Below are 15,968 nucleotides of genomic sequence, written 5' to 3'. Positions count from 1 at the left end.
TGAGTATAGCGGTCCTTAATTAAAAGTTCTTGTCGAGCTAAATTAGCAACTAGCACTATTGCTGGTATTTCCGGTAAATTCCCGGCCCCTGATCGACTATTTAATTACAGTTCAATTTAAGCAACTTTTATATAACAATATAGCCTTTAATAGAAAAAAAAACCGACTTCACGAAACAGTTTAAAATGCCATCTAAATTATTTACAGCCATAACATGTGTGCATCTCATAACAATTAGGTATAATTAGCCTCAAGACTTTTACAAATCTTTTGTCGTAGAGGAGTTTTATGCTGGTCTTCATGAGCAGCTCCATTTCATCAAATATCGCAATATAAAAGTAAATGTTTGGTTTTTAGATAAATACTACAAAATCGCTATAAGTAATGCAGTAGAACCCGTTTCATACGTTTACGGTCACTGTAACTTGCATTCGTACTTTTCCTTTTATTCATACTTTCGTCTCCGCCTCAGTGGAAAGGTAGCCTTAAACGGTAGACCTATCGTATAGTACAGTGATATATGCCAGAATGGCTTTAGTCTGATACAGACAAACAAATATATTCGAAGTATCATTTGCCTGTTAGCTAGGCTAAGCTCTCGGAATTCATGCAGATGTACACGTGCGAATAGGTAATTCGCAACTCGTGTCGATTTAAAACACTCCCTGCGGTCGTGTTTTAATTTATCGCCACTCGTTTCGAATTTCCTCTTTTCCGCACTTGTATCGTAATAGTACATTTCGGTGCTAGTGCGAAAAGTATGTCATTACGTGACGAGTACCGAGATATCTTGCCACGAGCCGTAGGCGAGTGGCAAGACTCGGGACGAGTGAAGAATGACATTTCCGCACGTGTATCGAACGACGTTTTTTAATACAGTTGCGAAAAAATAAGAAAAGCAACAAGTAAGGAATGGAATTCGAAACTTTTATATTATTAATTCTGTGTCATCATTGACATTGACATTATGAAGAGGTGTTTTTCTAGCTTTTATTCGACTAGAATAGATTTTTATTGAACCCACTTCAATGAAAGTTTTTTTTCAAATGCATGATGTTCTATAAGACAGAAACAATTGTAAATATTAAAATATTGTACTATTATTACCTAAATATCATTATTTACGATTATTTGTGTATTCGTATATTTATAAAAACAATATCGAATGTTGCCTTTGGAAATTTAAAACATTCTTGCAGTACGAAAATACGCCTCTTCTTTGACAGGCGTTCCGTTCCATTCAGACAACTTATTAATAACTGTTTTTCAACACTAAAAAATAAACGTGTTATAATACTTATAACGATGAAGAGGTAAGTAATAAAATATAAAATATGCATATTTTTCGTATTCTTACATTAACACTAGGTTTTTATGTTGATTACGACGTTTAAAGGAAACTAATATTAACACTCATCAATAAGTAGTCATGAATTGGAACAAGTAAAAATTTAAAAAAATTGTAAAAGGAAAAAGCACTAGTTCGCGAAAACCAACTTTCCGCACGCTAAACAGCCACGAAAAGTAGCACTTTTTGAGCAACTGTATTAAAAATAACTATTAAACTTCATTGCACATCAAAAAAGGTACAAAATAAATGTAAATAATTAAGAGCTGGGGTCTTATTTATTGGTGCAGCAATTTTCAAGTATAGAGATAGAGATCCTATGCCTTCTCTTTAACTGCCTGAGACTTTAATTTGTCTTTCAACTGTAAATAAATAGACTAAACTATAATATGTGTATGCAATTTAAGCTATACCTACATAAAAATAAATTTACTAAATAATCTGTGTTTGTGTACCTACATGTATATTACGTATAATATGTATATTACGTTACTTTAAATAATATGGCTTATTGTTATTCGGGCATCGAAAATATTAAACAGGAAAAACAATATTTATAAGTTTTATAACATACATTGAGTAAATTGGTGTTTGTGAAGTCCCCAATCCGCATGATTAGATATTTAGATAGCGTTTATTGGTAAAATGGTTGGCCGCCAATGGACGATGTGGTCTGCTACTGATCAGATAACGTTACTCAAAAATCATAGTAGCCAGTAGTAGGTAGTACAGTAAATAGTACTCGAAACTTTTTAGGCCGCGCGCGCCGGCGGCCCACGTGGTGCTTAACTTACATATTGTCCACAGAAGGGATCGTTTCCCGAATTACATTTGACCCAGTATAAATATATTTCCAATATATTATTATAGTCATGTACTACGAGTAACTGTATATAGATTAAATACATATGTACGTACAATATATCATCCATTCATTAAATTATTTCATCATACAAGTTATACCTACAGCATATCATGGTTTAGAGATTCGCTATACAAGTAGTTCTGCTTAGTCGATAATCGGAGATCAATCAGATTAATTCAGGTCCGATGGTAGCCAAGTGTTCGTCGTGAATTACAGCCAACTTCACATTTAATGGAAGAATTAAATGGAAAGTTCTTGCTAATGGACGGGACCGAATACCGAATGACCGAATCAGGTAAATGATAAAAGGACGAAATTAAATAAATAGATCCAACTAATGTTCGAATTAAATATTTCCGAAACCAAATCCTAGAATTATCATTTAAATTCGCATTTATAAAATTATGTAAAGCCGCTCTAGATTAAACGAAAACAAAAGCCACCAGCTTAATCCAAAATGGAATAATTATCGAGCTCATTTATGGATATGTAAGTAGACGCGGCGATAATGACATGGACTCACGCGTCCGTGTTTCTCACTTTCAATTATGCCGATAAGGATCAGAAGTCGTAGTCGATGTCCAATATGTCCATGGGGAGCACTGGGTCCGTTAATGATTCAACATTAGTCGATCAGGGCCGGGGATCGGGGCCAATTTCAACAGTCACGCACTGTACTTTCTTTACCCATCGTGACTTTGGTCTCACCGACCATTGTCTTCGCAGGACACTTTATATCCTGGCTGCATGACAAAATACAATCAGTCAAACTTTAGCGACTGACTGGCGACCGTCGTCTCTTTTAATTGCAGTGCAGAAGTGTTGTGGGTGGCCGAGATGTGTAACAAAGTCATCGTGTTATCCCTAGCCTACGTGGCTATATTTGTAAGCGTAGTGCAATGTGAGAAAGATGCATCGAATTTGACGGAAATTCTAAGCAGTGGTAAATATCTACATTATATTCTACTTCCAACTGTCCAAAATTTGTTTAAATTCTGTTTGTAAGTATTACTTTACCAGTTTTTAATACAATATATAGATAGATAAGGAACTTTATTCTTCTCACTATTATGTAGTAGTTCGGCATGGCTCTAATAGGCGACATTGTTAGTATAAAACATAATTTTAAATTTAAAATAAATTACAAATATGCAGAAATAATTGGAACAAACATGCATTGTCTTAAATTCCTAACGAATACAAAAATAGCACAGTATCATAATGAGTCAAGCCATGTGATAGTGCGAAGAATAGGCGCTGACTCAGCATAAAGCTGCGGAGATCCGCAGCGCTGGTATTCTACCAGAACCTAAAAGAGTAGTGAAGCTAGAGGTGCCGCACAGAATGAACTACATGAAGGGTACACAGAAAGAACATGTCTAGTTACTCTAGTAACATTTTGAGTAATCGCGGTTTTAAAATTTGGAACCATGTCAAAATGTATGGTAATTCCGTGACCACGTCTTTTTTAATTAAAAAAAAGTTGTGTTATTGTACAGTGGTATACTCGCCCTCAACCAAAATGACGACTAGGGCAATAAAACCCTTGAGCTCGCGTTATCAGTTTCCCATTGTATTGCACGGAGCGAGCGGAGACCATTAGTGCAGGTAGTAAACACACATAAGGAATGTCGATATTGTCGATAAGTTAAGTGAGTGAATAGGTACATTTTCTTGTGCGTGAATTCAATATTATGATAATAAAAGTGGAAATACGGTGTAACATTATAATTAAAAACATTTGCATAATATTTCAAATAAATAATTTATACAATTTCTTTATTTAAGGTATAGAAGTGTAAAACTGAAGTATAAAAAGGTTAACTAAGCTACTATTTACTAACTTATAATATTTACACAGTCAAAAATCATTAAATAATTGGGAAATTACAGTGAAACTAAAATAAAATAGAATTACATCGACGTTTACGACGACTTCGAAATCGACACATTGCCATCACTACGACCGCCGAGCTTTATTACCCCTGCCTCGTGTTTTATGGCCCTAATCGTCATTTTGGTTGAGGGCGAGTATAGCAAAAAATATATCTAATAGTTCATTAAGAGCTGTACACTTTGAGATGAAAATATAATTTTCCGAAAAAAGTGACTAGATATGTTCTTTCCGTGTACCCTTCATATGCCGATTTAGACTGCTAGGTTGATAAAAGCCGATATTGTCACTCAAATTTAAAACAATATAGCAAGTGAAATACGTACGATTCTTTAATTTTATTTTATTTCGAGAGGTCAAATTGCGATGGTTAGAGATAGCTTTATATTGTTTATTATGTTAATATTATTTCTGTGGTTTTAATTATTGTGTGAAGAATCTATATTAGAATCATCATTAAGTAATACATTAAACTTTCAAGTTTAAGACCATAGCTTTTGTAGTGTAATTTGATTTTTTGTCTAAAATACGGTTTAGAATTGATTCTTCGTATTGGTGGTGGGATATTATTCCAGCACTTTGTCGCTTGGTACTTGAAACTTCCGCGAAAAGATCGCGTTTTGTGATGTGGAATAGCTAACACCAAGACACGATTTGCTCTGACCTCGTGGGATGACGACGAGTAAGCGAGCTTTTTGTGAAGGTATTTTGGGATTTTCAGATTTATGACGACGAATATTAAACAAGAGAGTAGAAGATCGTAGCGAGATTACATTTTTAAAAGATTTTCGTTATTTAGAAATGATCTAATAATGATATGAGGGTCCTTAGTTATTTGTTTTACAAGGGGGCAAAGTAAGTTCAAGGAAAAATTCGTAAACGTAAGTGTAATATGTACTTATGTACAAGGAGCGGAATTCGCATAGCATAAATGAAATGCCAAGAGGGATTGACTACTGTATTTTATCGACTATCGATAAACATTTGTCACTTAACACGACATCGTTTAAGTAATGAAATTACACTTTTGGATTAGCAAAATAATGGATAAAACAGAAAATACATTTATTTTATGCTTCTTTAGTTGTTTTAAATTAACTCTACAATTAGAGCAATATAATACCTATAGTGGATCTGCATTGTAACTTAGACAAGAATATTTCTTTATCGATTTGTTTATCGTTTTTCTCATGGAGACTATATAAAGGGGCCAAATCTCTATGTATGAAAAGTGTCCATCAAAAAACAGTAATTAGGCGGCGCCACCATACACCGAAATACTACCAAAAACAACCTACGTAATTTGGTCGGGTTATTTGTTGCCTTATTATACTCATGTCCCAGAGCCTAACTAGCGCCACCGGAGAGATTAGGAACTATTATTTAAAGCTGAAAGCGGTCACTTTTGCAACAATTCTGCCATAAGAGATTGGCATCCTTTCTATACCATCCATAGTTTTTCTTTTAGGATTAACCATTTTAGTAACCATAAGGCACCGGAATGACTTATGAAAACTCAAGTGACATAATTAGACATATATATTATATTGACGTGATTTATTTTAATATGGAGATGTAAAATGTTACAGAATAATGTAAAAAGGTGGTAATTGGTAATATGCGAAAAGATTCGATAACATCGATAACTATGTTTAATTATGTAGGCATAAACCGCATCCGACGTAATTTTAATTAATTTTGTATATTATTTTGTTTATTATTTTGTATATAATATATTATTTATACATGGCAACAAAGATATCACACTTTGCTGGAAAGATTTTACCGAGCATGTAAATGAGATGTTCTGAAGTGCTGTTCGCACAGTGTTGCCAGTAATTAAAAATATTACGCACTAATTGATAGTTATTTATACATAGAGCACGCTCTTAATAGCTGTATCTCTTAACAGAAAGCCTTAATTTGACTCACAGTAATCTTAAGTTACCTTCTTTGATAACGAGTACTTTACATGAGCAACAATACTATACAATGTCATACATTAAATATATGGGAAAATTGTTAGTTAGAAACATGCAATGAATGTTCGCATGAGACCATCATGTACTAAGAGAGTCTTAATGTTCCTTTAATACTACTATTATATGAGAGAAATTAGAATTCTCATACTTTTACTATAAAATGAGGAATGCAAACAATGAAGTAGGTACCTTATGTCTCGTCTCGTATGGAACTGTGGTTAAGAAATGATTAAATAATCCAAGTTTTCCAACGGTTATGTTTCATGCCCCGCTACTGCAGCCTACATTATTTTATACAACTGGCAAAAACATTGAAAATTTCACAAGCAAAGCAATCAATTTGTTCGGATTAATCCCTGTCGCTTCTTTTCGCCATCGCCCTCACAACAACGCGACAACATTTCCATCCTCACCACTTAGATGGTTGGCAGTCCTCAACTGAGCGTTTCTCCAGAAACTTCCTGCCTCGCACAGATAAACTGTGGAATGAACTGTCGCCTGCGATATTTCCGGACCGATACGACCTTCAAAACTTCAAGAAAAGAGCGTACTCCCATCTTAAAGGCCGGCAACGCACTCACAACCCCCCTGGTGTTGCGGGTGTCCATGGGTGGCGGTAATCACTTACCATCAGGTGATCCGTCTATATCATTAAAAAAAGGAGCGCATTAGCGCTTTTTCTATAATAGCGCTCTACTACCTCTTATTTCATACTCTAACCCTATTGTAGCCCCAGGTAGCAAAATGACGTCAAATGACGTCAGCGACGTCATAATGACGTAATAATGCCGTCGTTATGACGTAGCTGACGTCATTTTACGTCATTTTGCTACCTGGGGCGCCACCGTTGTGCAATCTAAGGTAATAAAAATCTGTGCCCAATCCGGGGTATTACGGGGTTATATCCGGACATAACTACTATTTTTAAAACATCAATAGAACCTCCGGAGTAAACAAACGCTTATGATGTAGATCTCTTTTAACCCTAATATTTAACGCCCAATGTTAGTTGGGAAGAGCGGATAAAAAGCCAAATCCAAAGCGATAAAGAATTCATTTTATAAATAAAATTATTAATGCAAAAATATTTTCTACTGAAACATCACGATTCGGTGTCGGTTGGTTGATTTTATATATTAAATATTTAGTGAAACATTTCCAGGCGGATGATCACGTATTTATTTATTTATAAATATTATAGGACGATATAAAATTGTACAAATGGCGTACTTAATGCCTTAAGGTATTCTATACCAGTCAACTATTGCTACAATCCTCCAACACAAATTCTCAATAGCGACCCCGTTTCGTAGGTATTTTATTAAATATGTAGGGACTTGTACTTGCGGACGGATTGCGAAACACTCAGGACTTAATTACAAGTTTATGTTTATTTTGTTAAATATTTGATTGGTATTTACTATATACTGAATGCCAAGTCAAATATCCCAAGATATTGTTGACAATCGATGCCTAATAATAAACAACGAAAGCAAATAAGTAGGCTTAAAAACTCTGTAAAAAATAGAACAATGTAATCCCGTAGAATCTGAGCTCGTTAGAAGTCTAAAGCAACAGCCGGGAATTTAATCCCTACAGCATTTTTTTAAACAGAAAGTAGGGTAAAGAAATCATAATTCGGCTGTTAACGACTTATCAAAATACCATGTGACACTCCAAAAAAAATGGCGCATATCACATGATCCTTCATGTCAGAAGACAGCACTTCTTTGCAGTAGTGTTGTGGTTGATGCTAGACAATTCTTTTAAAAATAAACTATTAATATTAATAGTTTATCAATCTATAATATCACCTATTTTTGACATGAAAATTAGAAAAGGTTTGATAATTACAGCCAAAAATAAGCAAGAAAGGCTGACCACTGGTGCATTGCTGAGCACTGGTGCCTTTACCCTAATATAGGTATTTATTTTAGTGGGATTATTTATAATGGGTGTCTATCTTTGTTTTCGCATGTTGATGGACTTATAAGATTTTTTTTATCACGAAGTACTTTTTATTATTATTATTATAAACTGATCGGCGATTGGCCCTAGTCACACCTGATGGAAAGTGAAGACAGGGCCTAAGATGGAGCTCACCGGTTCAGTAACAGCCTATTCACTCTTGTTTTAAAGAGACCGAGGCTTTATATTTACTTTTAGATAAAAGGTATGAAATATATTATTGTCTTCGTTTACCGCGATAGTTACTCATTAAATTACCAGTAAAATTACTCAGCGGGATCAAAAACCTCGGTCTCTGTACCGAACAATTGAGGCTAAAGTCCACGACGGAGACCTAAGAGGCTAAGAGGCGCAGTCCGTATACTAATGTCAGATTCGTCGCTTGCCCAGTCTAATGCTGAAACATTAAACGCATTGAGGGACAAGCATCCTTCGCCATCTAGGCAAATCACCTACCCGCCTAAACCCGATTTGTCAAGCCAATTTCTTACTGTTTCAGCTTCAGACGTGGCCAATGCGATTGGCTCATTTTACAGCGGCTCTGCGTCAGGGTTGGATGGTCTCCGCCCTTAGCATCTAAAAGAACTCGTGTCACCCAATGCAGGAGACAATGGAACCAGACTGCTTGATTCACTGACTAAACTTTGCAACTTCCTCTTACGCGGTATGCTCAATACCCAAGTTTGTCCTTACCTTTACGGCGCGTAAAGACGCGCAAGACAAAGGTGTGCATTAGTGAAAAAAGATGGAGGAATTAGACCAATTGCTATCGGTACTACTCTAAGACGGCTCGTAGCCAAATTGGGCTGCCGATCTGTGAGAGACGAGATGGCCAGTTTTCTTCAGCCTGTTCAGATGGGCTTCGGCGCACGGCGCACCATTAGGATGCGAGACGGCAATCCACGCAAAGAGGCATTTTTCAACGGCACACGAGAATAATGACGTTGTGATCATAAAGTTGGAAAAAAATGCCTTTAATTCTGTCGAAAGAGATGTAATCTTACAGCAAGCGAAAAATTATACCCCCGCTCTGTATCCATTTCTTTTCCAATGCTACTCGGCTCCGAGCAACCTTTTTTTCGATAACAATACCATCTCGTCACAGGTCGGCGCTCAGCAAGGCGATCCATTGGACCCCCTTATGTTTTGCCTAGCTACACAAAGCCTGATCACAACATAAAATAATCACCTCTGAATGTCTGGTATTTAGACGACGGCACCATAGGAGGCGATTCTGACGTTGCTTATTTTCTTTTTAACCGACTTCAATATTTCAAAAGGAGGAGGTTATCAATTCGGTTGTTTTTTTTTTTTTAATGTTTGTTACTCCATAACCGTCATATCAATTCGGATGTGTTTTTTTTTTTTTTTTTTTTAATGTTTGTTACTCCATAACTCCGTCATTTCTGGACCGATTTTGAAAATTCTTTTTTTGATTGTAAGTATATACATACAGATTGGTCCCGTTTTGGTCAAAACGCAGTTCTGATGATGAGATCCATGAGGAATCGAGGGAACTCCTCAAATGTTAAAGGCATACATATAGTGATTTTAGTATTTTCATCAACAAATCAAGCATTTACATATAAAAAAGTGACATTTGATGAAGTGGAACTGCTGATGATTATCAGAACGGAACTTCAATGACGCATAGTTCACGTTTGGCGATTTGTCCTCTTCGTTATGATTGGTAAGCAAGTTAGGTTTTCAAGACACATTTTTGTCAAGCTCGAGTTCTGATGATGGGATCCATGAGGAATCGAGGGAACTCCTCAAATGTGAAAGGCATACATATAGTGATTCTTGTATTTTTATCAACAAATCCAGCATTTCCATTTAAAAAAGTGACATTTGATGAAGTGCAGCTGCTGATGATGATCAGAAATATCAGAATGGAACTCTTTAACGATGCATAGTTCACGTTTGGCGATTTGTCCTCTTCGTTATGATTGGTAAGCAAGTTAGGTTTTCAAGACACATTTTTGTCAAGCTCGAGTTCTGATGATGGGATCCATGAGGAATCGAGGGAACTCCTCAAATGTGAAAGGCATACATATAGTGATTCTTGTATTTTTATCAACAAATCCAGCATTTCCATTTAAAAAAGTGACATTTGATGAAGTGCAGCTGCTGATGATGATCAGAAATATCAGAATGGAACTCTTTAACGATGCATAGTTCACGTTTGGCGATTTGTCCTCTTCGTTATGATTGGTAAGCAAGTTAGGTTTTCAAGACACATTTTTGTCAAGCTCGAGTTCTGATGATGGGATCCATGAGGAATCGAGGGAACTCCTCAAATGAGAAAGTCATACATATAGTGATTTTCGTATTTTCATCAACAAATCCAGCTTTTACATGGAAAAGTGAAATTTGATGAAGTGGAACTGCTGATGATGATCAGAATGGAACTCTTCAACGACACATAGTTCACGTTTGGCGATTTATTCTCTTCGGTATGGACCCAGACCCAAACTTGGACCTGGACTTTTTTTTGAACTGCGATCCTCACAGAACCGAACTGCTATCAGAAAAGTGAGTTAGGTTAGGTTAGAACTGTGACCCTTACAGAAACGAAATGCTATCAGAACATTGGGTTAGGTTAGGTTAGAACTATGACCCTTATAGAAAAGAAATGCTACTAGAAACGTGGGTGGTTTTACCTCATTTTAGTTAGGCAAAAGATGCTGTCTTTTTCATTTCATTGTCTGGAGTGCACCATCAACATTAAGTAACCTTTCAACGGCATCCCCCATTGAAGTCGGTTTTTTTTTCTTAAAAATAATGTACTTTTATTTCATTTTCTTTTGTACTTGATAATGTGGCAGTAAACAATTCTTATTCTTATTCTTGTTCTGAACGATGTCAACAGACTTCGGTCTATTGGCCTAGAAATAAATTCAGCAAAGTGCGAGTTGTTCGCCTGCGTGCGCGTCGCAGGGGCTGCGAAAAGCGCGTGCCGGCGTCGAGTGCCCGCGCGCACCTAGTCGTTGGGGACGAACAGCCGTATGCTCGAGAGCACACATTATAAATTCAACATACGCGATATAATCCGGTTTAAGTTTTTTTAAAACTTGCAATGAAATTTTGACATAATACTACGTATCCGGTGCGATGAGTGAAGATGATATGTAAAGGAATTTCATACAGCCTTACACACCTAGGCCTGTAAAGCAACCTTCTTTTGTTTTTAAACGCCAAATTGTGACAACGTTTTGGCATTCAACCATCAAAAAAAAACCTATAAGCAATAATTTTGGTCCGTTATGGCATTCTGCCATTACCGCTTTTTCTTCTTTTTTTGTGTTTTTTTATTATTAAAGGGGAACGAAAATTTGATTATTTTTGCGCTACGACGCACGGTTTAGTATCAGGAGATACAGCCCTATGAATATTTCTGCGTGACTAAATAACTTTTCCTGGTGAAAAAAAAACTCTTTACAGGGCTGTATCTCCTAAACCGTGCATCGTAGCGCTAAAATAATCAAATTTTTGTTTCCCTTTAATACCCCACCCACTGAATAACCTATCACATTAAGACATGAAACAATCATCATCATATTTTTATTATTATTTCATTGCAAGTTTAAGATAGAAGCCTCCGCATACAAATACAACGTTCACAGTAATATGGTTACAATGGTCTTAAATAATAGGTTTTTAAGACCTTCTGACAGGAGACGCGAGCTTTCTGGTACGTCCTCTCTGCATCTAATTGCCTATTCAAGTCGAAATATTTCAAACGCAGAGATAGTACTTCGTTATTTTGTTGTTTTAAGGATCGCGTCGTGACTTTCTTAGAACCTCATTGCCATGGCGAGGATAATTTATTTGAGCTTATTTAATTAGTTTTTATTCATCTAAGAACTTGAGATAGTGTACAGTGTTGATATGTATGTATTATTGTATGTAATGTAATGTATGTGTGTTTACAGCAGAGGAGAGCGTAGGCCGTACGTTCGGCCACAACGCACTGAAGCGGCTGTCGTTCATCTTTTTGCCGGTGATGTTCACGCTGGGCGTCATCTCCACGCTGCTGATGGCGCTGGCCGTCATCTCCGTCAAAAACCTGGCCATCGGCGTTATGCTGCTCATTGTCTCCGTCAGTCAGGTATGATCAAAATTCCATCATCATGATCTGCTTAAGCGAATTCCACATTTTAAATATTTCACGCTTATATCCTCATCGCGTACTGCTGCAGAGGTATATTTTGATCGTTATTTAGGACACATCGGCTCGTCACAAGTCCCATTATTCGGCACAGGTTCAGCTCGCATAACCGTAGAAGAAGGTAGAAGAGCCATTGGTGATAAAAAGAGTTTTCGGCAGAGACTTCATCTGACAAAAAACTCATTCGTAGCCAACACTCAAACGCACAACTCGATATTAAAAACCACACGCCCAAGATGCTCGATTATTTACCTGTAGCTGCTTTAAACCCATCAACAACCAGAACCACAAAATGTAAACAGCCACTAATGCTGGTTACTGTCTTCAGGCCGTGTCGCGACTGTTCCTGACGGCGGCGCCGTCCCCGCTGGTGCATCTGCACCCGCGCGCCGAGCTGCTGCCCGCGCCCGTGGCCGCGCCGTGGCCCGCGCCCGGGCCTCTGCTCTCGCCCTGGGCCCGGTCCGACAACGACGCTACCATCTCCGACTAAATACTACTATAGTCGAACCCGCCACATACTAAATAATAGTACATTATGATACAAGTGTGCTAAGTTGGTCATTACACACGAGGCGATATTGTTCGCTCGCTTACAGCTCGCGCGCAATAAGAAAGCCGATGTTAAATACATTAGTCCTCTTTGCACATAGGTAGGTACACCCAGCTCCAAAAGTGCATGGCCACTTATGAAAGAATTCCATTTAAGCATAATGTGTTTTTGCAACTATGCAGCTCGCTGGACATTCTTCGCAGGGTCCTATGAAAAATAATGAGAACTTTCTTTTGACGCATATTCGAACATAAAAGGAATGTTTCCGAAACATTAGCTAGAGACTAATAGACCTAAAATTAAATGAGATTGGTAGGTAGATATTTTATTTTATTAGGCAAGTATCTGTACCATTTAGCCGGAGCATCTACAAAGAGGTGATTTGAAGATAAAGATTTTATTTTGATTTGATTTACAAATCTGACTAAAATTCTCAGGAATCAAACTGGAAGACTCCAACATAATATAAGGAAGTACTTTTTAGACTGTACCTAAAGAGGATTTATTTATCCTTTAATTAAATTAAAATTCCTAGTAAGAACTGATAAAAACAATCTTCTTTTTTATCAACCAAATCTGTAGAATTAAATAGATTGAAAATGTGGTACTGTTATTCAAATATAAAACATACCTCAATAGTTATTAGTCCTATGAGTCCTACCTACCTTTTTAAATATTTGCATTTGTTAGAATAGTGATTTAATTTATTTTATTTATTAGTTTGTACCTACATTCAAAATATTCAGATATATTAGTTTCGTCTGTCTCCCACGAACTCGTTTTGTGGCAGATAGACGACGGAAGAATGTTGATTACACCTAGTTGAATAAGTTTATTATAAATGAATAAAAACCTATTATAAATCATGTTGGTTTTTTGGTAACGTCTACCTATAGACCTCAGTCCTACCTAGTTAAAAAAATACGGCGAATTTAAGTTTTTCATACAAAACTTGTTTTTGCTCTATTTCGATTGTTTTATAAACTGGAGCTAACGTATGCAGAGTGAAATCTGGACAAAGTTTTGAACATGTAAAAAGTAAACAAAAAATTAAACTGAAATTATACCCAACTGCCAGTTTAAAGTCTATATATCTGTCAATTAATCCGGTAAGTTTCATGGGCATTGAATTCTTTCTCTTGAAATTGTGATCAATCTAGAAGAACACCATCGCGAAACTGTATGTAATTTCACCAGTACTATTTCCCTATCGCCGAAAGCGAAGGTAGTGGAACATTTTGTGGAAGCGAGTTAGAGGTAACGATATGTTTATAATATTTTAACATCCTTGTTCTTTAAAAAAAACTACGGCTATAAAGTCTGGTTCAGGTAAACCTTCCAGCATTAGCCAGTTTCCTGGGAGATATCGATTGAAGAAAATGACGGCCCGCTGAGTCACAAAATCTTACAGAGAGGTCATGAGATTATTCAAATGTGGTAAAACTGTTTAAAAATATCTTGAAGATATGGGCATCCAAGAAAAGTTAAGGTCACCGTATCCGAAAATAAAAATAAATAACTTTGAAAACTTTGTACCCACAGGTACGTCATACCGACCAAAATGTGTAAAAAACAGCTGTTTTCGCGTAATGGGATTTTTGGGGGACTAATCATATCATATGTCGCTTAAAATGGAAATTTATGGCATGGTAACTATTATTTTAAGAACACCAATGGTCCAACGGACGAGAATGTGAAATATGTCGAGCATACGAAGTTTCCTAAAAAAGTTTTCCTAAGGAAGATAAAATTTTAACTAAAAAAAATGCCACAATGTGTGTTTTCGATTAAAAATCTCGCATTTGAGTAAACTTTTGCATTTAACGTTGTTAAATACATCATTAAAATACATGAAAATTAATGAAAAGTAACCATGTTGTATTTAATACGACATTGAATTTTGTTCACATTTCACTCCGCATACGTTATATAAACTAATTTCAGACCTAGATATACCTCATGTCACTGTATGTGCAAAGTTTCATTACAATCCAACACGTAGTTTTAAAATGAGAGAGGAAATACGTTTGTATGGGAAGGTCCAATTCGGCCGAGCTTGCCGAATTGCAACTTCCCATAACTACATTAACTTTCTGCTCATAACATAAATATCAATTAATAATTTTAAATCATTAAAATGACATATGATATTCGATGTATCGAGCGTGACATTGCACTCGTTCCGGAGTAATACAAAAATTAACATCAACAAACATCTTCAAAGCTGGGGTTTTCCGGCACTCAAGTCGTTTTTATCAAGTCTGAAGTTATGCAGAGAAAACTCTTGATTGATATTGCCATTAGCAGTTTTTACTGCGCAGAACAGCTTCATCTAGCGTGCGATGCGATGCGTTAGCAAAACAAAATGTGTTCGTTTAGGTTTATTATCTCGAGAAATCTTTTAGAGCGCAATTCAAGTTTTTTAATAGGTAGTTGCCTAACATGATTCTTAAGATATCGGTTTCTCCATTGTTTAGGGCTTATAATACAAGAATTATGTGCAAATGTATTTTTTTTTTCGCTACATACATTGTCATACAACAAAGATAGAATCACAAGTAGGCCAATACAAACTTACATTTTGATATCAAAATGATGTCATTTTGTTATCATTAGCGCGTGCATTTCGCTCGATGTGCCTATTGACGCGAGCGAGACCCACGGGCGAATTTGGCATCAAAATGTGAGTTTGAATAGGCCTCAAGGAGTTTTTCTCAATCAGTACCTATATTATATTATCTACGACGAATGAAATTCATTAATAGTGAAATCCAATCCATTCAGTGTCGATGCAATCATGCAATCCGCTGTACAATTATATGTTACTCTTCGAAGGCCGCAAAAACCCTTACACCCGCACTTCCCTTGTGACACGCTCTTATGGCTACAAATAAGATCGTTTCAGATATTTTTGCGGCCTTCGTTGTGTAAAATATTATTGCAGGTGACTGTACATAGAACATACCCGTCATACCCGAGCAATCTCAGTACCACGACCCAGTATGACGGACGTACCAGGTAAAATGTGAACAACGTTTTATAGTCGTTTAGTAAGTAATATTTTTACGATATTACGGACAAGGAATTCAACTCACCGATAAAACGGTGAAAGCTAGGTAGGTACTTAGTTTTAATATAATTTATTTATAGCCACCTAGCTAGCAAGCAAAAGTTTCCTTATATATTATGA

The 15,968-nt window shown here is 36.4% G+C and overlaps 1 protein-coding gene across 1 annotated transcript; it reads left to right on the top strand.

The window, feature by feature from the left end:
* The first annotated feature begins 2,682 nt into the window (after nucleotides 1-2,682).
* On the top strand, nucleotides 2,683-12,741 carry LOC134747445 (protein apnoia). Its single transcript, XM_063682073.1, has 3 exons — nucleotides 2,683-3,156; nucleotides 11,993-12,168; nucleotides 12,557-12,741. The coding sequence occupies exons 1-3, from the start codon at nucleotides 3,051-3,053 to the stop codon at nucleotides 12,716-12,718; spliced, it is 444 nt and encodes a 147-aa protein (XP_063538143.1). The 5' UTR covers nucleotides 2,683-3,050; the 3' UTR covers nucleotides 12,719-12,741.
* Nucleotides 12,742-15,968: the final 3,227 nt, after the last annotated feature.

Source organism: Cydia strobilella, chromosome 1 (assembly GCF_947568885.1).
Source record: "Cydia strobilella chromosome 1, ilCydStro3.1, whole genome shotgun sequence".
Classification (NCBI taxonomy): Eukaryota; Metazoa; Arthropoda; class Insecta; order Lepidoptera; family Tortricidae; genus Cydia; species Cydia strobilella.
This window is presented reverse-complemented; position numbering and strand designations above follow the sequence as displayed.

What these genes read in the sequence shown, in the direction of transcription:
- LOC134747445 (XM_063682073.1), top strand. Translation starts at nt 3,051, where the DNA reads ATGTGTAACAAAGTCATCGTGTTATCCCTAGCCTACGTGGCTATATTT. An exon ending in GACGGAAATTCTAAGCAGTG is followed by an intron (nt 3,157 to 11,992) that starts GTAAATATCTAC and finishes GTGTGTTTACAG; the next exon opens with CAGAGGAGAGCGTAGGCCGT. An exon ending in TCATTGTCTCCGTCAGTCAG is followed by an intron (nt 12,169 to 12,556) that starts GTATGATCAAAA and finishes TACTGTCTTCAG; the next exon opens with GCCGTGTCGCGACTGTTCCT.